The sequence below is a fragment of the Drosophila sechellia genome, chromosome 3L, assembly GCF_004382195.2.
Source record: "Drosophila sechellia strain sech25 chromosome 3L, ASM438219v1, whole genome shotgun sequence".
In the NCBI taxonomy this organism is placed as follows: domain Eukaryota; kingdom Metazoa; phylum Arthropoda; class Insecta; order Diptera; family Drosophilidae; genus Drosophila; species Drosophila sechellia.
The window spans coordinates 7,869,667-7,894,188 of NC_045951.1; the positions used below are offsets into that span (position 1 = coordinate 7,869,667).

The 24,522-nt window shown below is 38.5% G+C and overlaps 2 protein-coding genes and 3 non-coding genes across 7 annotated transcripts in view; 1 reads left to right on the top strand and 4 right to left on the bottom strand.

Moving 5' to 3' along the window:
- The window catches only part of LOC6604798 (serine/threonine-protein kinase NLK), a 67,508-nt gene extending 52,150 nt beyond the window's left edge, over nucleotides 1-15,358 (top strand). Inside the window, exons 3-9 of one of the 2 annotated variants that reach the window (XR_004361935.1) lie at nucleotides 1,835-1,964; nucleotides 7,725-7,780; nucleotides 8,397-8,988; nucleotides 9,047-9,248; nucleotides 9,308-9,401; nucleotides 9,869-10,221; nucleotides 11,619-15,358. Coding sequence is in view for 1 of the 2 variants with exons in the window: in XM_002029613.2 (XP_002029649.1) it covers nucleotides 1,835-1,964; nucleotides 7,725-7,780; nucleotides 8,397-8,988; nucleotides 9,047-9,248; nucleotides 9,308-9,401; nucleotides 11,619-11,673 (1,129 nt within the window). In the remaining variant the exon portion in view is untranslated. The remainder of the gene's footprint in view (nucleotides 1-1,834; nucleotides 1,965-7,724; nucleotides 7,781-8,396; nucleotides 8,989-9,046; nucleotides 9,249-9,307; nucleotides 9,402-9,868; nucleotides 10,222-11,618) is intronic. The other variant, XM_002029613.2, reaches the window with a different exon arrangement.
- Nucleotides 15,359-15,756: 398 nt separating this feature from the next.
- Nucleotides 15,757-20,430, bottom strand: LOC6604800 (DNA topoisomerase 3-alpha). 2 transcript variants are annotated; one of them, XM_002029614.2, is made up of 4 exons: nucleotides 20,192-20,430; nucleotides 19,586-19,752; nucleotides 17,499-17,796; nucleotides 15,757-17,130 (listed from the first exon to the last, which is right to left on the bottom strand). In XM_002029614.2, the coding sequence occupies exons 2-4, from the start codon at nucleotides 19,750-19,752 to the stop codon at nucleotides 16,336-16,338; spliced, it is 1,260 nt and encodes a 419-aa protein (XP_002029650.1). In that variant the 5' UTR covers nucleotides 20,192-20,430; the 3' UTR covers nucleotides 15,757-16,335. The 2 variants fall into 2 exon arrangements, with proteins under 2 accessions (XP_002029650.1, XP_032576026.1); XM_032720135.1 differs by lacking the exons at nucleotides 19,586-19,752; nucleotides 20,192-20,430 and adding an exon at nucleotides 17,932-18,025.
- Nucleotides 20,431-21,892: 1,462 nt separating this feature from the next.
- Trnal-cag lies at nucleotides 21,893-21,975 on the bottom strand. The gene has a single exon. It is a non-coding gene; the product is annotated as a tRNA-Leu (tRNA).
- Nucleotides 21,976-22,144: 169 nt separating this feature from the next.
- On the bottom strand, nucleotides 22,145-22,227 carry Trnal-cag. The gene has a single exon. It is a non-coding gene; the product is annotated as a tRNA-Leu (tRNA).
- Nucleotides 22,228-22,367: 140 nt separating this feature from the next.
- Trnal-cag lies at nucleotides 22,368-22,450 on the bottom strand. The gene has a single exon. It is a non-coding gene; the product is annotated as a tRNA-Leu (tRNA).
- Nucleotides 22,451-24,522: the final 2,072 nt, after the last annotated feature.

Below are 24,522 nucleotides of genomic sequence, written 5' to 3' on the forward strand. Positions count from 1 at the left end.
CTGCATTTTGTCATCCATCATCATCATTATCGTGCGCTCTCTTTCTGCCCAGCTCTTGCCGTCTCTGTCTGGCCCCTTTTATCATTCCGCATCATTCGGCTCATTTGTCCAATGTATGTGGTCTTATCGGTTCGCTTTCTGTGGTTCCACTGTGCTGGATGTAAACAATTTTTGATTTTAACCCAATTCATCGCAAACAAAGTGAATTCTTGATTTTGAGATTCCTTCGCGCCGGCGACTTTGATAGATGACCATACAATTTTAATGGGTGCGACTCTTTCCCAGTGGGATGCGCTATTTCTTGGGGAGAGATAGTTTATGGATTGGAGATAAAGATTTGTGATTTTCAAGAAAATAGTTTAATAGGGGTATGTTCATGCTTTCTTGTGTTTTTTCAGGAACTTATTTCTGAAATTTATATTCATACAAGCAAAAACAATTTAATCTCATTACTTTTTTCCGTTTGTTGTTTTGTATTTTAGCATAATCGTTTCGTTTCTCATTATCATTAACACTTCTGACATTGTGCCTAGACGATTTTATTCGTTTTCGCAACTCAGACATGCAAATCGCTTTTCTGCCTGCAAGAAAAGCGCCCTAATGTATGCTACATCCAAAATTGGATGCTGACTCATCCAGCAAGAAACAAAAACACACACACACACAGGCGCGTATAGAAAGGCACACAAACCAATTCAATCTGCAGCAATTTGCCATAATTTTGAACGCTTAAATGTCGTCGGCCGAACGAACTAACAGGGCCAAAAGATTTACGGCCTCAACATATCACGCAGCACAACCAGAATCTCGAAAACAGAGGAAAAAAGTACTTTCGGTAACCGGAGAAGTGAAAGATGCTGCGCAGTTTTCCTTTTCGGCTATTGAAGGCAAAACCATAACGAAAATATTTTTCACCACGTGACAGATGGGGAAAAAGTAGAAAACTTGGCAAAATATTAGAACACAGGAAAAATATATTTTCAAACTATAGAACACACACATGGAAGTAGTTATATTATGGTAAAAAGGCTTTAAAAAAACATGAAACAAAACCTTACTTTGCTAAGTTTTCTGGCTGTGTATAATGCTCCAAAAGGAGTCGGGCAAACAGAGGACAAGGACTTGGTCCCAGACAGAACAGGACGAACACCCAACAGCCATGGCCAATGGCATCATAAAAGTTGTCCAAAAGCCGACACGACGCCTCTGTGTCGTCGGTGTTCGAAGACACAGCAAACACCATCCCCCAAACATAATTCATTCTCCCTAATCCCAACCCACATGTCTGTTGTTTGACCTTTTTTCGCAAATTTTCCTATTGCTAATTTTGTGGCCATGACTGTGTGTGTGCGCCTATCAATTGCGAGACAATACACATTTGCCTACTTCTAGGCGCCATTTCGTAGGCTCGAATAGAGAAAAGCTATTTTCCGTGGGGGAAGGGTGGTACTAAACTGGGAAAACAAAAGAAGAAAAATAACTCTAGCATTGTCAAGGCGAAAAGTTGAACGAACCTTTTTAAACTCCATCGAATGTTTGTTTGCTTTTTCCCCGGGTCTGTCTGATTCTCACTGTGCTTTGTCTGGCCGACAGGATAAAATGACATTTATGCCAGGGCTGGGGGTGCTGAAGAATTCTCCATTGAGGTCTGTTTATAATGCGACACTTGAGCGGCGAACAAGAAGTTGAAGATTAACTTAAGCTGCAATGAAAAGAAGAAGTATTTTCACAACAGCAAAATGAAATGTAGTAATGGAGAAAGAAGGCAGACTCTTATACTATTTTATTGCATAAAATATTATAATATATAATCGATATTTTTCATATTTTCCAGGGCCGTCACAGATCCTCGCGATGGACGACGAGTGGCCTTGAAGAAGCTGCCAAATGTGTTCCAATCGTTGGTCTCATCGAAGCGCGTTTTCCGCGAGCTGAAAATGCTGTGCTTCTTCAAGCATGAAAATGTAAGTGAATGCGAATGCCTCTCTTTTATTATTATCGAAAACTTATATACCTTCGCTGATGACATACAAATTTAATTAAAATATTTACATATTTTATTGTAGTGGCTCTTTAACTGCGCAGGATATTTATCCTTTAAATCTTTGTGCGTGCCAGCTCGGCTGCCTTTGGCTTGTTTTGCCCTCTTTGGCGCCGTAAATTTATTAACAATTATATTTTCCACTTTAGTGCTGGGCTCTTTTTCATGTTTATATACATACAGCAGACAGAGGAGGAATTCTCTTTTTTTTTATTGTAAGCCAGTGAAAAATATATATCCCTTTTGCGGAAACTTTTTCACATTTCCATTTATACGCCCTTCATTGTTCTCTGCTCAAGTGGAATTATTGTTCGCTGAAATTATTGTCATTAATTAAATGTTTGATAAGGGCATGTAAATGCATTGAATTCAAACAGTTCACTTCTTAAAGGGTTAAGCTGCGTTTCAGTTTCGATTGGTAGTGATTTTGCAACTACAATAAATCACAGGGCTGCAAAAAAAATGGGAATTATGTATGAAAATATTGCAGAAAAGCGATGGCAACTTAATATGGGATCAAATAAAGTGGAACTGTTTTAAGAAAACAGCTTGTTCTGCATAAAATGGTTTAAAATGCATTACTCTCCATTTATGATCGATTTTGGCCCACGCTCTGTCAGCATTAAATAAATGCAGCAAATTTATGGCAAACAAATTCGTTCGCAAACCGAAAAAAATCTGTGAATTGTACAACATTTTGTGGCAGTTTGAAACAGCCAGCGGCGTTGGCAATAAATGCATAAATGCATGTTGCAATTTGGGCTGAAATATATTTGCATATACACATACATACATAAAAATTGGGGGAAAATCTGTATGTACATATATATGGACAACTGTTGAGGGTCAAATGTTTTATGCGATTTTATGGGACATTTTCTATAAATATATTCTCTCTGGATTGTCAGCGCTTATAATTTATTTACATATTCATTGCAATTGCTCTGCACGTGCCGCTGGCTTTTTAAAGATTTTCGGAGTTTTTTTATTTCTTTGTTTTATCAAGAACCTTTTGTTGTGGTCCATATTTGGTATATTTGGCATTTGCATTCAAAGTTAAAAGTCAGCGACTTGCACGTTGCTATTACATATATCGATAAATTGTCGCATACGATTTGCTGCGCTCTTAAATGTCACGGTCTCTCCCCTCTAATAGTTTATATTTGCTAAATCATTTCCAGATTGGTTCAACTTTATTAGACATCAAATAGGCCGTGGGCTGTCTGCGCTGGGAAAATCTAATGCCGAGAGATGAACAGCATATATTATATAGTTGCTGTCTCTGTTTATCCCTCATCATCATTTCCATCATCAGTCTACATGATTTTCTTCTCTTTTTTTTATTTTACTCGCGCTTCGCTGCGTCTGAATTTCGCAATGCAATAATGAAGAGGTATAGGAAAAGTGGGCGTTGTGGAGCAGACAGCTACATAGATTTCCACCCAATCTTGATTCCATATGTCGGCAACCATAACAACAACAGCATTTGCTGTAACACCTTGCCCAATATGCAAATTTTCTATTAATATGCATAAATGGCTATAGGTGGGTGTATGAATCGCGGTTGGGGGAAATAAAAGAAGCACAGTGAAGGCGCGACTTTGTTGTCAACGCTCGAGGTGTATTGTACTGTTGCACTGAGAAAAATAATCTTTTTTAAGGTTAATAATTAAAAAGAACTCCAATGTCAAAAGAGAAGAATGTAGTAGTCATGAGAATTATTCATAATATTCTAATAAATATCTTATCTTGTTATCAAATATACAGTAATGTACAAACATAACTCATATTCACACCATAAATCCAGTGAATTTCTAAAGAGAAATATTTTCTTTGAAAAAAAATTTTTTTATATATATTTTTTTTTTTTTTTTAATGTTTTTACATCTGCCTGTGTTTCCTGTTTCATTTCCTACATGACAGACATCATTCAGGGAATGGCAAACAAGTGCAATCAACGCCAAACGTTTGGCCAGAAAGAGAGGGATCGAGCAACTAGACAGAGTCACAGCGATTGGAGCCACAGACAAGTTGTTGACAACGTCGAGGGGTGAGGGGATCGGAAAACACTGGGCTTGGCACGTGGCTACCTTGCATTTTATTGCAAATTGGGCGCTCCATACAGTTTTCATATGGGCTGAGCGGCTCAACTATTTATAACTCAATCAATGAAAGACCTCCATTCGAATGTTGTGAGTTCGATGAGGGGAGAATGGTGAGGTATTCATTTCCAAATTGATTTTTCGGATTGAATGATTTGTAAGGTGGTGATACAATTGTACGCACAATTTAAATGAAAAAATTGATTGGGAATTTAAATCGAGAATATTGTAACACAATGTAAAGCATTACTTATTCAATCAAGAAATAACATTAATCGTTTGCATGCTTCTCCTTCTATTATGTAAAATATTTTCTTTAGCTGATACCAACTTCTTGACCCTTTCAATCAATCAAAATCTTGAATGTTATCCCGATTTTCAATTGCATTTCACATCCACAAATGACTGCACTCATGCTTTATGCATTGCAGTTTTGTAAATCGTTGCAAAATGTTTTCGCCCCATTATCGGTTGCCCATTTCGATTACAAACCAAAAAAAAAAAAAAAAAAAATACAATAAAACGATTTGCTGTTGGCTGAATTCATTTTGTTGTATTTTATTTCTTATTGCAACGTACGTGGCGCACATTTCAAAAGCATTTCTCACTTGCAACTCGGGTGAGGCAGGAGTTTTTTCCTATTTTTTTCCTCGATTTTTTTTTTTTTTTGCATTTCTACGCAGCCTCGAAGCTGATTGTCAACTTCCTTCTGGCTCCCCATTCCCCAAAATCCAATTCTCTATGCGGGAATCTCACTCCCTTTTCCCGGCCAAAATGATTGAGTTTGACGCACTGGCAGCATCAATTGCATGCAAATTTTGTTATTATTCGCATTGCTTTTGCTCTTTGCAATTGAAATGCCACTTTTGCTTGACTTTTCGCTGGAGGCAAATAAATATGTTGATATTATAAGAAGCTAAATCTGCATCGAATATACGAAAATGTACCATATTTCCAGCTAATTCCTAATTATAAAGATACATATCTGGCAGGAAATGAACCAACAAAACAGCGAGTTTCTTAAAAAGTTGCTTGTAAACTTGAACTAGCAAGGAAATTGTATGTTGCTTCTCAAGGTTTTTCTTCTTTTTTATACATATGTATATATTTGTAGCCCTTCGAGTTGTAATAGTCAATTTCGGTGGAGTTTTGTCCCCCTCTCATTTAATTAGCTCACAAATATGTGTGTTGACAGCTGCTGCCTGACAATCTTTTAGCTAGAAATTTGTCCCTCAGCTTGGAATGAAAATACTTGTGAAGTCGAAGCGGTGACACTTTTGCTTTTGTTTTCCCAGCCACATGGGGCTAAGGGGAAAATTCGCTGGAAGCCGAAAGCTTCAACTTGTGCAGCCCAAGAGGAAGTTGTTTCCAAGAGCTGGCGCTCAGTGGGTTAAAGGGGTGAGGTGGCGTTGGTGTTATGTTGGTGTGGTGTTGTGTGGGTTTTGAGGTGGGTTGCCACAGCTGCTGGTTGCCAGTAGAACACAAGTTTCACTTGTATCTCTCTAGCTTTACCTAACTAGAATTTTGTTAGATATACACGGAAATAAATATTGAGATTAGACTGTAATTTTACAAATAACAAATATTTTAACTAAATTTTAATGGAAATTTGTAAATATTCAATACTATATTAGTATTTTAAGCTATATTCCTGCATTTTTACAGCATATATTTCTCTCTGTGCAACATTGTTTAACTCAACCCAGTTAGCATTGTTGTTTTTGTTTTTTACTGCTAAGTTGGTTAGCTTGCTAATTTCCCCCTTCTGGTTTTCCACCAAACCACCCCCCTCCCCTCACATTTTCCTACACCACTTCAAGGACACTTGAAGCTGCCTTCGGCGGCGCACAATGCATAAATTTGGTTTCTGATTGCAAGCCCAAGCCAAAATGTTAATTAGCTGCAAGCCGCGCGCTGCACGTGAGACCCAAAAAAAAAGGAAAAAATGCAGCTCGAGTCGAGTAATAACAATAACAATCCAAATTACGCGCCTGCGCTCTGAAGTTCAGTGAAGTGCAGCAAATGAAGTTGACCGAAAAAGACACTACCAAAAACCATTCAGAAACACTTGAAATTCGACAAGTTTTTTACTTATTGCTTACCCTAACCAAGATCCAAGATATTGATGGAATGCTGAAGAGATTTTGGTCACGATGATGCGATGATGATCTAAAAGTCGTTTTGAAGCAATGATTGCAAGCGAGCAGGTAATCATTTGAAACTTGTTGGGAAAGAGAACATTTTAAAATATATGATATGTTACTATATGTAATTCCAACTAGATTTATGCTCAAAAATGGTTCAAATAAGTTTAAACCGCTTTAAAGCCAGATGATCCTAACTTTGTATCTAAAATATCTTATAGAGTGGAATAGTTAGTGTTAGGTTTAGGATTTTTTCATATCTAATCTATAATAATCCTTTAGGAACTGGTAGTGTATCCCCTCAGTCGGTTTCCTTCACCTGCTCGCATTTAATGTTGCAAACCGCAAACGCAACAAATGCAGTCGCTGATTTACAGAAATATTACAGAATTTGCAGGCCGAGTGGTTAAGGAAATAAATATAAGACAAAGGCTGCCAAAAGGAGCAGAATCGAAATGAAACGAGGGGGAATTTCGCGTTGCTCCTGTGGAGTAAAAAACTTTGCCACTTAAGTCGGCGACGGCGGTTCAGAGCTCAAGACGGCAGCGCTAAGCTGGTTAACAAAAAAAAATACATATATATATATAAAATACAACAAAATAAAAACCAGTAAGCAAAGTTGTCGGCACTTTTTGTTGTTGCGTTCGCAATGCCCCGCGAAAAGTGCTCGAAATTGTTGAACTGCTTTTGGCTTTGCCAACTGCCGACAAAAAAAATGTTTGTGGAAAGCAGGGGGGTTAAATGTGCAACATTGTGGCAGGCAGCATTTTGTCTGCTGTTGTTTTGTGCACTATACGCATTTTGCGGCCCAACTGGAGATGTATAAATATTGTAAATTGATTTTAAATGGGCGGCGGAGGGGTGCAGTGAGTTTCGCCTCCTGTTAGATTTTTTGATGTGATTGCCCTGCAAGTTCATCATCTCCTCACCGCAAGCGAAAATAAATCAGCGCTTGTCTGTCTGTGGTTTTTTTTACCCTGGATTTTTGCACATAGATATATATACATATATATGTATTTTTTATTCTCCTGTCAATCAGTCGACCGTCGACTTGGCCTCCTCCCCCATGTGTTAAAAAAAAGACCCTCAGACAAACTGTGGCGTGTTTTTGGTATCTCCTTCGTCGGCGGTAGTGGTGTACAAAATCATCAAGGGTTCAACAATTTCCTTGCGATTTTTTAGCTTGGTGGCTTTTTTACTTGCGGCATTTAATGCCCCGGCAGCCGGGACACTTAACATGCAACTTGATTTTTATTGCATCCCCATAATTTATGACCAACCCCACGTAATCCCCCTGAAATGAGGTGTAAATTGTTAACTCGATTGTCTAGGGATTTTAATTTTGCCCGCCAGTTCAATGACTTTGTAATATTTTCAGATGTATTTATTTATTGAATGTGTTTACTTAATGCGGTTTTTTGTTTTATTATTTTGCAGGTTCTTTCAGCTCTGGACATTCTACAGCCACCGCATTTGGATTTCTTTCAAGAAATGTATCCTTTTTACAATATGAAAACAAGAAAAACTCAAAGAAAAGTTGAACTTTTCAGCCCTGAAGAATGAAAATTGGGCTAATGTGATGTGGTTTTCAAGAAACCATAATTTCTTTATTTAATATTTGTGGTTTTACGTCTTCCCCAGCTTAGCACTTTTTTAATAATATAATGCGTCAATTAATAACTTAACGGTAATACTTTTCATTAGGCAAACAAAAGCTTTTATTTTTAATTTTGATGTTTAAAGTAACCGACGCCTTGTAATTTTCACCAATAAGTTTTCTACCCTTTGAAGAACTCGGAACTTTTGGACAATGAATGAACTTTCGAAAATATTCAAACCATAAAAACAATAGCAAATATTTTATTAATCTTTCACCCATAGAAACTATAAAAATTCGATTTTGTAAAGTGAGTGGCTGCTTTTCGGGCGTCGCTGCCGAAACTTTTGGGCTAAAAGCAAATGTAACTAATTGAAAAAGTTTTAAGCACAAACAAACAAGGCGAAAAAAGATGTGTTGAAAGGGAGTTTCAAACTTTTGTTTGCTCCTTTCGCTCGTGTCGCTATAAAATTGGTTTCCACTTTAACTCCTCTCTTCGAATCGATCAATAGCTATGTGATAACGGAGCTGCTGCAATCGGATCTGCACAAGATAATCGTGTCGCCGCAGCACCTGTCCGCCGACCACATCAAGGTGTTCCTGTACCAGATCCTGCGCGGCCTCAAGTATCTGCACTCGGCCCGCATCCTGCATCGCGACATCAAGCCGGGCAATCTGCTGGTCAACTCGAATTGCGTGCTCAAGATCTGTGACTTTGGATTGGCCCGCGTCGAGGAGCCCGATCAGGCCAAGCACATGACCCAGGAGGTGGTCACCCAGTACTATCGCGCACCGGAGATTCTGATGGGCGCTCGCCACTACTCGTCGGCGGTGGATGTATGGTCGGTGGGCTGCATTTTTGGCGAGCTGCTGGGCCGTCGCATCCTCTTCCAGGCACAGAATCCTGTGCAGCAGCTGGAGCTGATTACCGAGCTGCTGGGCACGCCCACCATGGAGGATATGCGTCACGCCTGCGAAGGCGCCCGCACCCACATGTTGCGCCGGGCGCCCAAGCCGCCATCCTTCTCGGTGCTCTACACACTCAGTTCGCATGCCACGCACGAGGCGGTGCACCTGCTCTGCCAGATGCTCGTCTTCGATCCGGTACCATATATATTATCCATAGTGGAACACTTTGGCTAATTCCCTCACTCCCTTGCAGGACAAGCGTATCTCCGTGACAGATGCCCTGGCGCATCCGTATCTGGATGAGGGGCGTCTGCGTTACCACTCGTGCATGTGCAAATGCTGCTTCACTACCTCAGCCGGAATGCGTCAGTATACGGCTGACTTTGAGCCCTCCGCCGGCCAGCCCTTCGATGATCTGTGGGAACGCAAGCTGACATCCGTGCAGCAGGTCAAAGGTGAGTGCAAATCATATTTATATCGCAGAGACATAAATAATCTGTATTGCAACTTGCAGAGGAGATGCACAAGTTCATTGCCGAGCAGCTGCAAACGGGTCGTGTGCCGCTGTGCATCAATCCACAGAGTGCAGCCTTCAAGAGTTTCGCCAGGTGAGTGAGGAGTGCCCAGCCAATGTCACCAAATGAGTTTCCCTTCCACCACCGAAAAAAAACCTTTAAACTTTTCCCACCTCTGCACGCAGTCCTGTCTTTACCCTCCCAAAAAAAAAAAAACATTTTACAAATTTAACACCTTTAGTCAAAATTGTAAACCTTTTTAATTGATACACTCTTTTGTTTACTTATGATTTTGAACTTTATTTATTGTTTTACTTGACCATGGCTTCCGTGTAATGCTCTCTATCTCTGAACCTATTCCGCTAATTGTCGTACCTGTCCCATCCAACACGAAACTATCTCTATCTAACTCTCTACCAACCAACTACCGAACTACGATTATTATTTGTAACCTTATTTTTAAATGATCTTTTTCGTTTGTTCTTTTATTTTTGTTGTTCAACATGGATATTAATCTTGAAATTTCTATTAAATCGAATCGTTATATTTGCGTTGTTAAGCCAATGAGAATGAGAAAATCTACTACTACTACCACTACCACTACTACCACTACAACTTGCACTGCTGCTCCTGCCGCTGCTCCAATCCGCCGCCGCCTACTGCTGCGCTGTCCTCGAGAACCGATCCAGGTCCAGATCGAGATACTAGGCGCGCGATCTCCTCTCACTAGAACGACTCGATATAGACACGCAGAAGTCGCCAGATACTAAACGCAATCTGCCGATTGATTGACGAATGAAAATGATAATGAAAACGAAAGCGAAAACGAAAGCACAGCCAAGATAAAGATACAATAATACAGATACAGAAAATGAGGCCTCGGGGCGGCAACTGTCTCTCTACTCCTTCTTAGGTCTGTTGATAAAGCGAAAAACTTACTAAATATTTATTTATTTAGTTTATCACCTTTTTTGTTCATACTTCTTTTTATCTATTTTCCTACCTTTTGCAAATGTGTATAGAACTGAAATGAAAAAAAAGGAAACCAAAAAAGAACAACTCATTTAGTTTTAACCATTTCCTTATAATTAACTTTTAATTTTTAGTTATAATATTACGTTCATTTCTTTTAAATGGGTATTCTTGCGTAACATTTTTGTGTACATACATGTTTTAAAAATCCAACAAAAATACGGCAGTATAACCAAGAACATTATAAAATTGTTTACAAATGTCGCAAAGAAAATTGAGTACAAAATTGGCAAGGCAATTACAACATATCTGTTAAGAATAGAAACTAAAAAATATGCAGAGACATTTTCAACTATTTTATAAAGCTATTAAATCGATTTAAATCGCATAAATATGAACATAATGCAATATAACCAGCTCCATAATCAATTTTGTGTTTATGTTTTGTGTTCGCATTCAACTCATATATCTATATACTATATATATATCCGTAATCGTGTACAGCAGATTTCATCCAGTAAACAAAAGCCCATACGCACCCACAGACCATAATTCCCTCCATGTTTCAACTAAGCAATCATTCCCATATCAAATGTTATGCACACCTATCATTAAACGTTACAAAGGACCTATTGAAAATGCTTTGAATATATCCCGTGCCAAAGATATTATCTTTTGAGAAACGCTATTTATCTATTTTATATGAAATTCAAGTGTAATAAAATTAAGCAAAATTTATTTTCAACTTTTAAATAGCTCACGCACCAGTCAGCCCATCATTTAGCTCAGTCATTGTCCTGCCTGATCCTTAAGCATCTCGTTATCCATGAAGGTTTAGAATATAAGCCTGAAAAAATACCATCCATATGCTTGGATAAGTTAACATAAATTCGAAAACTGCACAGGAAATCATGCAAACAATATATTTGTACAATTTGCAGTGCAGCTGAGCAGCAGTGACAAAGAAAGAACTGAAGTAGATTTGAACGCTTGAACAACTACCATTCAATGACTTGAAATTATTATGATTAACAAACGAAACCAAACGGAAACTTTAACTTTGTACTTTAAATCCCCCTCCAACCCGAAACTCTTTTTGTAGTTCTACTTTGTACATTTTCATTTCACGTTTTAAGTTTTAAGTTCGTTTTCAATGGGAGCTATTTCTGTATTTAGTTAGTATTTTGTCTTAAATTAAAGCTTTAAATGTTTTCTGTAAACTTTTCGTTGTAAATGGCATGAGCAAACTAATCTAGATGTTTAACTAAAAACCACCCATTAAATGCAATATTAATTAATATTCCTTTATTTTATCATTTTTCCCCACCTGCAATTTAGTTCGACTGTGGCACATCCTTCGGAGCTGCCGCCCTCGCCTCACCAATGGGAATGACGGCAAAATGAGGCGATTGCTGCCTAAAATCGAAACAAAAGCAACACAGCCAAACGATAGACACTTGCCGCCGAGAACAAGGAGGAGAGGAGTCGAATCGCAGTCCAAAAAGCCCTAGAAAACCATCCCCATCCAACCAAACCCAGAGATGATAACTCAGCCAGGAACAACTATTGAATAATTTTTAAGCGCCAAACGGCTTTTAAGTGGGCGTTTGTCTGTTTGAAAGTCAAAGCATTCCACCACCGAAATTAACTAAAACAAAACAAACAAATATTTAATAATACTATAGACAAACAAATATGTAACGTAACTCAACGGAAACTAGTCTAAACAAAAAAACTGTAGTTAAAGCAGCAACGGTATCGACGCAAACCAGCAAGTTTAAAGAAAACGAAAATATTAAAAAAAAAAAGAAATTAACGAGAGAGAGGGGGAGCAGCAGCAGAAAAACCTACGCACTAAACACAAAGCGTATTTAACAAATAACTACAATTTTTTGGCAACAAAGCAGACATTTTGTTGTGCTTGACATGAATTGGAAACGAAAATTCAATTAAAATAAACAACAATCGAAAATCGTTTTATGTTAAGCTCCTATAAAAACTATGTATATGTAAATTAATTAGCAACACACACTGACATCGTATTCATTATATACTAGTATGCTTAAATCTTAAATATATCGATATATATATTTAAAGTAAAATAGTAACAAAATGCACACAAATCCAAAATTTGTTTGCCAAAATTTACCTCAAGCGTTAGTCCTTTTCGTCCGCAAAAAGGATCGATTCACTTTCTGTTAGCTTACGACAAAAACATTTAATAATGCAATGTGTAGCTACAGTTAAATGTGTACTAAGCGCTAAAAGAAAAACAAATTCTTTTGAAATTATGCAACTATTTTTATTTACACAAACGTTTGAAGCTTCAATTTTGAAACTGGTTTCTAGAAATATACTCTAAATGTAGCTGGCCACAAAAAAATGGTCAGCCCTAACTCATTAGGAAAAAGGAAAAATATTCGATGAAATAAGTTCAAAGTTTCAACTGTCGACTGAACAAAAATACAATATAAATTAATATATAAATATAAATTAAACAATTTCAACATAATTTAGTTACGACAATTTTCGCTTTGATAATAGTTTGTTAGGCTTTTTAATCATTAGTTTCATAAATGTAAACTGTACAATAAACAAACCAACAAATGAAAAACCAACAAGTGGACGACGCACTGCCCCCAGTGAATGATTCGAGCGGATCGATCCGAACTGGATGGAAAGGAGGGAGTGATCCCATTTCTCCTTGGAGTCTCAAGGCGCCGCCCGAAACAATTCGATTTTAGTTATGTTTAATTTGCTCTTAGTTGATTACCTTGTAATATAGTTATATAGTTTAATTTTCGACTAACTACACCTCTGTCTCTCTCAATGCTCATCGCTATAGACTATAGCTAAGGTGCAGGACAGGATCGGTTATAGAGGATCAATTGCTAAGGCCTCGGCTGCCCAGAACATTAAATATATTTAAGACTGAGTTTTCTCATTTGACGATGACGATTGATTGATTGAGTATATGCAATATATAATTCGCACTTCATTTATTTGAAACGACAAAATTTTGATGTAGATTAAGCACTTAAACGAAATTAAAAAAAAAACGTATACCGTGTATGTGTATTTGAATGTTTTTTGTCTTCAATGTTTAGAGCAAAACAAATGCATGAATATTTATCGAAAAACGATGATGGAGTGGAAGAAACTCTTGAAGAAATTTAAACTGAAGCTAAACTTAAACTTTTCTCTTCTTCGATTCTCTTAACTGTGCTGCTTTCTTATGTATGTAGTTATTAATTATAGCATTATATATATTGTCCAATATATATAGATGGATGGATTAGCGTAAAAACAAACAAACAAAAACAAAACAAAAACCAATATGAATTCAAAACTTTCACGGAGATCTCATAGCAAAAACAAAACGAAATGAAAGAAAAGAAAAGCATTAAGGCACCGAAATGCCAAGGCATTGTGCAGCAGAATAGAGTTTCTTTTCAACTTTTGTTAATAACTAAAGTTTTTCTTAACCGTAAACATATAGAGTACAGATTGTTTTCCCCTCATTTGACCAGAGACAAACGCTCGAATTAAATTGACATCAGCATCGACATCAAAATCATTTACATCTCTAAGCACATACTCCCCGTAGTGGTACATATACAATACGACTACGCATACGGATAGTTAGTTTTCGTTCGGTTTAGACACCGTGTACATAGCATTATCTCCACACCCCACCAATAATTAGCCCACATCTCTCTCCTTAGCTCAGTAAGACGGTTAGCTATTATGAGGTAATACGAGTACGATAAGTAATGGACATGTACATTATACTACACGAATAGCACAACCCCCGATTGGAGCAGGTCTGAACTAAAACATAATGTAATTCACACAAGATATCGGCCCATATGGGCTGTATGATTTGAGGGGCGACTGTAGCGCCTGTTTAAAATGAGTTCATAAGTTAAGATCAACTGTAATTGTAAACTGCATTAGTATTTGACTTGTAAACCGATTTTAAGGATCATTCTTAATTATATATACTAGATACGAATTACGCATTAATTTACGTTAAATGAGGATAATACGAAAAATTGTGTAAACGGTTTGTATAAAAAATAAGAACAAAACAAAAAAAGAAGAAAACGAATCCATTTTGTTTTATTTTTCGCATTACCTAAAGTGGATCCAACCCAACCCAATGCATTTGCTAATTAGAATTTATAGCCATGTAACACTGCAAGCCAGACAACTAGCACCCACTATATACGATATGTGTATGTATATTTATGGACAATATTTGAGATTAAAACACACACCACACCAACAATTCTTCAAGTTTGTATTAGAATACAGGTACAAAGACAGCATTCCATTGAAAGCGGATACCTAAGGATGCCACGTACATTATAAACTTTGAATATGAACCAAATATATGATGATGAGACTCTCGGAGGAGAAAAGTCTTTTGAAACCAGATTTGGTCAAGATTGGTAGAATAAAACATAAAAATGATTGCGCTCAGGTTATTAAATGTAAAAATTACAAAATACTCCTATATACATATATGAAATAATACCAAATTCGCATAGCATATAAATAACCACATATATGTACGTTTAACATGTTTAACAAAAGGCTGTTTGTAGAAATTGTGACACAGTTTTTTTAACCCGAACCCACTAACCCACATCTAACCGACGATTAACCAACTCGATGTGTAAATGCAAAAAGGATAATTGAGCATCTTCGACTCCACAGTGAATGTAGTTCTAGTTGCTTACACTAACCAGACAGAAGCTGGCTGCTTTGTGCACTTCGAGATATTATGTAAATACTAAAGAAAATGATAAATATAGTAATCGTCGTACATAAATTTAGAGAAAACTTTGTGATTGCTTCTCATTGATGATGATGACATAACTGTTTCGTAGGACAACCTTAAGGCAAATATTTTTTCTTATAAGCAGCATGTAAAAACAGTCGATACGCTAACCGACAAAAAGGCAAACGCTATAATGTAGGACACTCCAAAACGTAGTTAACAAACCCGATTTAAAACCATATAAACACATCCTATAACCTCTAAAAATCGATGGCAAATGCTTAACCAAAAATATGATATACGAGTTATTGTATGTGTACGGAAAATTTGCTAAATGTTGTAAAAAGTATATTACTCGATTATAATGTAGCACTCGAAACGGAGTCTCTCCAATCATGTAGAAATCCTCATCCAGTAAAAGCACGCAACAAAGTTCCCTAATACTTTACACATAATTTGGTTTCCTTGACCCGCAAGCTAAATTAAACATGAAGTGTTTAACTGTATATATGTAATGTATTAACCACATTAACCGGATATACTTACTAACATAAAAAGAAACTAAGACCCAAAACATACCTGTGTAGTGGTAAACGGGTCGGTGAGAATTGTAAATTACCAAATGCAATCCTTTCTCCAGGACGAAGTGAAGCTGCATAATTTACATGGAAATCGTAAAGACACACTAACCATTGTATTAACTAAACTAAACCACACTAAATAAAACCACATTAGACTTACTAAACATTATTATAACGTAACTAAAAAAAAGAAAGAAATATGGAAGAAGAAAAACCGTAAACAAATGCTTTCAAACTAAATAAAGTTCTTTGGAATTACAATGCAAAAAAAAAACCAAAAAGATAAGAAAAAAAAACCCAAGTGTTATTTATTGTGGGTGGTGGTAATATTCCCTAGTTATATACATAGATTCTTATCCCAAAAATAAGACTTGGACGGTTTTTGTATCTGGCTTAAATCAAGCTTTCATATATTCAATATAGAAAGAAATTTAATCTTAATTCGTTTTTATGGCTCAACTTTTACAAAATCTACCCATCTCCAGGTGGGTAATATCAAATTTCAGATAAGCTTACATGTCTAAATGGGGAGCTGCTTCAGCTCTTACAATTGGCTTAGAAATTAAATTGGTTCTGCTTCAGTCTTAGACAAAGTTATGAAATGCCTTTGATGTAAATGTATGTACGAAAATAAAGGGAACTGCTTCACGCGAAATGGAAAATAAACGGTGTGCCCAAATACTGATAACTAATCCTTGTTGCCGTAAATACTGTAGCTCTTCTCCACGAAGATCTGGATGGAACGCTTCACGTTCTGCTTGTGCGGCTCGGGCAGCTGTTCCAACTTGGGTAGGATTTTCATTAGGAAGCGGAAGTCGGGCGATAGATTTATGTTCGTCTCGATCTCCTCCGAATTCATTGTCAGCTCCGAATTCTCGGACTTTAGGATCTTGGTATTCTGAATTGGCAGTGGCATCTGGATGGATGAAGGCACTGAGCTTGGTGTGGACGTGATCTTTGCAAAGTTAGTTGGATTCTTTTTGGGCGGCAATGTTATATGTGGTCTGGGATTGTTAACCACTGTCTTGGCTTTAGCCACCACTGGAGCTGGTTTGATCTGCTTCTGTTCTTTGTCCTGTATGCGATTCAATAGCTCGGGCAGTAGTTTCTCCAAATGCTGGGTAAGATTGGCCTGCGGCTTGTCGGCCATAATCATTAGTTTCTTGCCCGCCACATCTTTATCCTGCTCCACAACCACGAACATCTTACGCTTCTTGGGCTGTCCATTTGTCTCCAGACTCTGACCCTTCGTCTCATCCGATTTTTCGGTGATCACGTAAAGTTTCCTCTTCTTGGCTTGGCCGTTCTCCAAGCGGTTCAGTCCATTCTGGGAATCCTCTAAGGCTGACAGTGGTAACGAGGCTTCGTAGTCGGAGTTTATGGACAGCACATCGCTAGAGGCCGAGGAGCTAATGGAGTGGGAACGCTGTGGCATGGGCATAATGCCGGTGCTGGTCTTCTTGGCCTGATGTCTATTGGGGCTCTGAAAGAAGAGGCGGTTCATTAAAATACATTTATATATGTACAGACCATATCTTTAGAATATTACATTTAAAGAATGTCGAATGGTACTCTGAACTTTTAAAAGTTTTGGATCTGTCGCTATCCGTTATAAAAAATTAAATTTTTACCGAAAAATAGCTTTGTAAGTATTTTTTAAGCCATGCTTGTATTTAATGTTATTTAGAGTACCATTTAATGCGCAAATGATTTATTTCAATTGGTTAATAAATACGAAAATTTCGTTATGAAGTCTAAAACATAATTTTTGTCAGAACTGAAGTTTAGCTTGGGTCAATTACCAACCCCTATGAAAGCTGAACTTTTGTTTTCTTTTGTGCTGCCACTCACCTCAACAAGTTCAATGGTGGTGCTGCTGGCCACCGCCGACTTGACAGCACCGCTCCCAGTTCCTGCACCTCCTCCTCCTGCTCCGGCTCCTGCAATGACCGACCCTCCAGCGCCATTAATGGGTAGCACAATGCCCTTGGAGGACGAGGACTTGCGCAGCGGCGTCATCTTGATGCGGGTTTTGGCCATCTCCTGGCGTTGGCTAAAGTGTCTGGAGCAGATGCGCAGCTTTTGGAGGCCGCCGAGTTGATCCACCAGTTTAGCGCTGACTCCAAAGTGACGCAGCCAATGTTTGCAGCTGCACGTAAATAAGAAAAATAAGATATAACGACTACTATTACTAACCACCGAAAGCTTAGTTGAGTACGCTTCTTTTGGAGGGAGAAAAAGCTTTTCACACATTTTCCCAGTTATCGCAAAATGGAAAACATACCAATTATTGGGAGAAAAAGAGTCCACGAGCTAGTTGCGATCGGTTGTGCGGTTCTTTGTTTAATGATTAAACTGACAAAATGAAACTGCATTGGAGTTTCGTTCTGGTTCTTGCGACGCTTTCAAATTAGATCCGACTTTCGCTCTCCGCTCTCTTTATCGCTCTCTCTTGGAAAAGTTCTTGAAAAAGTTTTCGCTGCAATTAAGCTCTTTTTATGCTTCTTTTGCGAGTGCGAACGAGAAGCAGCGCTTTCGTACGCTCCTTCTCGCTCAGCGGAAGTTTCGCGGGGAATTGTTATTGTTTGTTGTTGCTGTTGCTTTTGCTGCAGCTTCTGCTCAACTTCCCCCTATTTTTGTCGTTGCTGCCGATGTGTGGAAGATGGGGGAATGCAGCTTATTTTCTTTTTGCCTTATGCTTATGGCTAGGCGAAACAACAACAACAATTAAGGCCTTTAGGGTGGACCGAATGCGAAATTATTGTGCAGGTCAGGGACAGCAAAATCATTTGCCTAGCCATACCTTATTTAATCAGACTTGTTAGCCAAGTTTTGAATAAATTTTAATCGCTTGCCCATTTGAGCGCATACATTTAAAAAAAAAAAAACGTTTCATTAAAATGGTTTATTCTTAATTTACAAAACATACGTACAGCTGTGTAAAACTAACATTATTGTCATAATTCACTATAAATATTCATATCGTAATCTTGCAACTTTTTAAACGGAACTCAATGCCTACAGTTAGATAACCAACTATTATAATTAAACTTAGCGAACGTCCAGTACATTCTTTAAATTGTCATTCTTATAAAAAAAACAAAGCTTTATTTTGATATTGCTTATGAAAGTGACTTTGACTTTTTGGTCTCAAAGTACATTTGGAGATAATACCGCCAAAAGGTAAAAGATTAGCTTTCTTTGATAATAAATAAAGCGTAACAATCTGGGGTTTCCTAAGAAAGATGAAAGAATAGAGAATATAACAGTGGTTCACTCTAAACTCCATGGCCAATGCCAAGTAACTTTGGCAGACGGAACACAATTTTTTTTTGCGCACCAACTGCAGAAACTGGAGATGAAGAAGCGGCAAAGAAAAACACAAAATAACTTCACTTCACGGCCAGCAGAGCAGAGCCCCACGCGCATTTGTTGCATTTACAGGAGAGCGTGAGAGCTATAAATAAATGGGAGTCGGAATCTGGGACCTATCCCCCGCCCACCCACTGCCCCGCCCACATGGCCATTATTGCATTTCTGATTGCTGCACTGCACAAGTTCTTAGCCGCCATGGCATTGAGATATTCCTATGAAAATGATGCACTTCTATGCGAATCGAGAAAAAACAGAGAGAGAGACAGAGGAAGAGAGGGAGGGCGAGAGTTCAATGACCTTTGACTGCGAGTATCGGTAGTATCGGTATCAGACGAAGAAGAGGAGCACCGAGCGGGGACCAAAGCTTTGGATTGTTATGGCTTTAATGGTATGTGGTGGTGTGGTGATGTAAAAATAAAGAATGAGCACTTGTGATTCGCAACAAAAACAAACTTCAGTGATCGAATCGATCGGAAAGCTCTCCGTAGGCTCTAAAAACAGGTTTAGTGGTTCTTGGCAGGAACCTACATATGTATGTATGTATGTACATATATAATACTCACCGATCGGTATCGTGGACTGGAAAACGACGCAGCTCATTGGGCTTCACATCCTGGCAACCCATCAGGCAAATCCTGGAGGTAGATGGCAATACTGGTTCCGGCCCATTAGCGCTAGGATTTAGCGACACAGCCTGGCAAATCCGAAGAGTTGTTATCATATTGGTCATCTATTAAAGATTTTTTTAAAAGTTGATAAAATCACTCATTTCAATTTAAGCTCATTTGATTTAAGCTACTTTATACCAAGAACTTGTATCGTTACATTTTATATTTAGTTTAAGAAACAATGAAAATAAGTATGTATGTACATATGTATGTCTTATTTATTTTCATACACGCCATACTTAAGAATAAAAGAAAACCTAGAATGACCCCAAGAACTTTCGCTCTTGCGAATAAAAGCTTGCCTTGCTGCACGTTGAAAAGCACCAATAAGATGCACATCCACGGAAGAGCTTTTTTGGATAACTGGTGCTTGCTTTTCAAAGCCGCGTGGTCTTTTACAAAATACTGTGAAATTAAATATAAACATATGTACCCCACATAGCCTTTATTTACGTATGCTTACCTTAGGTAAACAGATACTTATGTACATAATAAACTTACCTGTCACACAAAGTCTCCTTTTCTCTGACCGGCAGTTCTGAGTTTAATAACCCCACTATAAGAACACTAGGTGAAAGCTTTCGGTTACGGAACTTTGAATAAAATTGGAGCCAGTTTAAGCGATCGCAGCTAGATACGATTAAATGAAAAGGGCTTCTATCTTCTAATTAGCGGTATGCTATGCGGCTCCGATTACGATTCTGTTACGTTCTGCATTCTATACTGCGCTACGTCACTCGTGGGCGCAGACTGTCGAAAGCTCCGCCTGCGTCACCCGAAGGCACCGCGCGAAGCTCGGTTTGGAGAGCGTCGCTCCAGCTTTGTCGAGCTTTGTGCCCATGCGTGCGAGATCTTCGCCGGAAAGCTCTGACCAATTCGAAATCAGGCTGAGATTTCAATCGCGCACAGTAAAAACTACCATTCAGGGACATTAAAAAATAGGTATCTCTTTTACAATTTATTTTAATGAATCATATTTAAGATATTATAGTATTTTAAGAAGAAAGTACTAAGCAATGAATCTGTATTATATCGAAAAAATAATAATATCAATTTTAATTACGCAGCTTGTAATTGATTATATATAATGTATTTATTTATAATGCAATACATAAATGCCAATTAACTCTAGCTTGATATGTTTTTCTAGAAATTAGCATTTAGATAGCATTTGCGCTTATCAATTTGTAGTGCCATAAATTTGCGACATAGCTAAGCCGCCAACTTTTCCATCCCATAATTAATTAAAAGTGTTAAAAGCTTTCCATAAATAAAGATACCAACAGCTGCAGGTGTTGCTTTGGGGCGTGCGTTCAAACGATTTTTGTACATTAATTACGGCCGCACATTCGCGATTGGCAGCCTTCATTTGGATATTTAAGAGCCAATCAATTGGCGGTTCGACGAAGTCATAAATTTCAATGGGCGCTCATCAGTCGAAGGAGGCAAGCCCCTCGAAAAAAACAGGGGCGTCGAGCCGCAGATAAGCATCCACTTGTCACATCACTCATATTTCCAAGACGTCAATTTGCATTGTCTGTGGAAATTGCAGCCTGCAGCTTGCAGCTTCTTGCTGTCACATGCCAATTGACCCATTCGCCTGTTATGGCCAGGCCAGCCTCAATTTCTCAAGTGCTAAAGCAAATAAAACTTTAATGGCTAATTAAATTGTCAATTGTCGTGGCCAGTTGATTGCGTTTTACGACCGACAAACAGCAGCATAATTACGGATGGACCTGCACTGTTTTTCCCAAGAACAATTGTGAAAACACAAACTACTGAGTGGGCCGCATTCGAAAACGCGCTCAGTCAGCATTTTAATTTCTGTCTGATTGAGCCGAATGACTCGAGCTGGCGATGAATGTAGAAGTAGAAGTGTTTGCCGGCGATGCCAGACGGCGATAATTCCCAAGGGGCCAGGCTTCATCATCGCTTGTGTGTGGTCTCGCTGTATCTGTCGGTCTGCCCGACACCCGGGGGCAATCGTTAACTGGCAGCCGATTATGTGATTGGAATATGGACAATTAGACGGTTACAAATTGATTTACTTGTAATTTTTCTGACGCCCCTGGGAGGGAAGCTGGCTCGTTAAAGCAATCTAATGAATGCTCCAAACAAATGGTGATCATTGTGAGGGGCTGAAAAAGTTTATGTTGGAAAAAATTAATCGTTTTGCTGTATGAAATTGAAAAAAAAAATCTTTGTCAGAAGTGGGATTCGAACCCACGCCTACAGAGTAGACTGCGACCTGAACGCAGCGCCTTAGACCACTCGGCCATCCTGACTTTTAAGAATTTCAAGGCCAAATTTTGTTTTGGTTGGGGACCACATACTGAAACGGTTCATTCTCGAAACTGAAAAAAAGTATGTTTAGCGCAAGTAAAAATAGTGTAATTGGTATTAAAAATAAAAATATGTATCTTTGATTTTGTTTAAAATTGAATAAAAAAGTATTGTCAGAAGTGGGATTCGAACCCACGCCTACAGAGTAGACTGCGACCTGAACGCAGCGCCTTAGACCACTCGGCCATCCTGACTGTTAAACTAACGAGTGCCAATTTCCAGTTTGATCAAGGGAGAGTGTGTTTTTAATTAAATAACTGTAAAATAATTTAGAATTTAGAAATTTTTATTTTTGTAGTCCAAAAAATAAAATGAATAGATGGCAAAAAGTTCTTGTCAGAAGTGGGATTCGAACCCACGCCTACAGAGTAGACTGCGACCTGAACGCAGCGCCTTAGACCACTCGGCCATCCTGACAGTTGTTGTTCGGATGCCAGAAGGCCAATCCGATTCGCTGGCATTGTACTGTTGCAACATTAAGTATACGCCGTGTATTACAAATGTTTGAAAATCACACTTAACACTTTGAACTTGCTGCCCACACTCAAATGCACTCCCGATGAATTATTATAATCGGCACCCCTGAGGCAAAGACAAATTGCCGCTCGTCGCGGCATGGAAAGGTGTGTACGGACAGACAAGACACGAAATCAACATGCAGGCGATGGAAATGATAATAAAAAGCAGGCGAAATCGGGTCAACGTCATACATCACACTGTGCAGATTGGCAAGTGTCACTTTTTTTATATATTTCGATTTGTTGCCCAACAAATGACAGGCAACAAAATGGCGATATTCATCGCAAAGGTTGCTGAGGGGGAGCTGACGATCGAAACGGGAGTAATTAAGTTGTAGTTTTTCGGTTAGCCAAACTGGCAAAATGTCAACTAGCCCAAAGTGCGGACCGCTTGACATTTCACACGCAGCTGCAGTTGCTGCCACTGTTTTTGTTGTTGGTATTTGTTTGTTGCATTTACTGGTCGCACGCACTTTCAATGCATTTCAATTAGTTGGAGCCGCAGCACAGCCGCTCCACTTTGACTTTGAGTGGCCGTAATGGACTGGATATTTTCCATTTTTACAGACTGATGGCAGACACTTGATAGGCCTGAGCGTATGTTAATCGGCCAACTCGACCTGACAGCCCAAGTTAATTAAAGTTTTCGCTCCCAACAGCCACCCAGCGTACATAATTCCCATTAATTTGCTAGTTAGCAACGCAGCCACTGCAAAGACCACCTCAATTGCACTCGATTCATTATGATTAATGATCGGCGCGTACAAGAATTGTTTGAGGACCGCGGTGACCCACAAAAGGCGACACATTTTCCTGTGGCCAACTAGAAATAGAATTAGCAAATTGCCCGAATGTCAATCAAGCGTCATCAATCAAAATTTGTGCTACTGTCAACTCGATCACAATACAAATATAAATAAGCGCAGCCCAGCGGGCTGCAACAGTTGGGTGCAGCTGAAATATTTAACTGGAGGTTGTAAATTACCATAACAATTCTGAATTCGGTATTCTGGGGAGCGATGTATGTGGGTCAACAGTGGAAAATCCCCTCCCGGCCAAAACCCCATGATATGTCAGCAGAGTTGTTAGCACAGCCGCACAAAGGTTAAACTGAGGCATTGAATGGTTTTCCAGCTTCGAGCTGATGCAAACGGAGTTTGGATTAAGTTAACACCCGATTACCTTGGGCCGTCTTTTCATAAGTTCTTTAGAGCAAATCATTTAATGAAGATATTGTCTAGTTTCCGAAGATTTAATCTGCTTTAGCACCAGGCGTCTGTGGGCGGGGAAAAGTGTTTAATTCACGCTGATACCAAGTGACAAATGGCTATTCCACAACACTGGACAGCCAAACGACACGCGTTTATGGCCGCTTTGATTTATTGGGTTCTTTAATATAATTGCATTCATATTTAAATGGGGCTTTGAGCTGAACAGTTCAGTTTTATGGAAAGAAATCGTTAAGGTTGTCGCTTTCAAATACTAAATGATTTATAAATCAATTATTATAAAGAAGAAACCTAAAATGATGTATAAATTATAGAATTTGCCCATCCCACTTTTTATCGACTAATCTCTGTACAGTATGTTTCAATTAATATCCGAAGCCATATGAAAATCTCGCCATAATATTTCAATTAGAGTTCCATTGATACAACTCCGTCGAGACAAAGTCAATGCTCCTTTTCAAGTTCAAAGTCAAAAACACCAAAAAATAAATAAATACGTATATAAATTGAAGGAGGGGTCTAAACAAACTGAAGACTCTGTGGAGCATTAATCAATTGTGGCTCACTCTTCTTTTTGCCCTGGCTATTTTGTCGCGATACTTTTCTGCCAAATTTGAGCAAAGTTAATTAACAGGTTTCATTGTCTCGACTTTGGCGGCTCAGGCGAATACCATATTTTTGTATTTTTCCCATTCTGTTGCTCAGTTTTTTTACGATCGCAATAAAACAAATTATTGTGGGG

Coding starts and splice junctions, on each gene's coding strand:
- LOC6604800 (XM_002029614.2), bottom strand. CDS start 19,752: ATGACCAATATGATAACAACTCTTCGGATTTGCCAGGCTGTGTCGCTA. Junction 17,797..19,585: donor CCAGTCCACGATACCGATCG/GTGAGTATTATA, acceptor ATTTACGTGCAG/CTGCAAACATTGGCTGCGTC. Junction 17,131..17,498: donor CCACCATTGAACTTGTTGAG/GTGAGTGGCAGC, acceptor CTCTTCTTTCAG/AGCCCCAATAGACATCAGGC.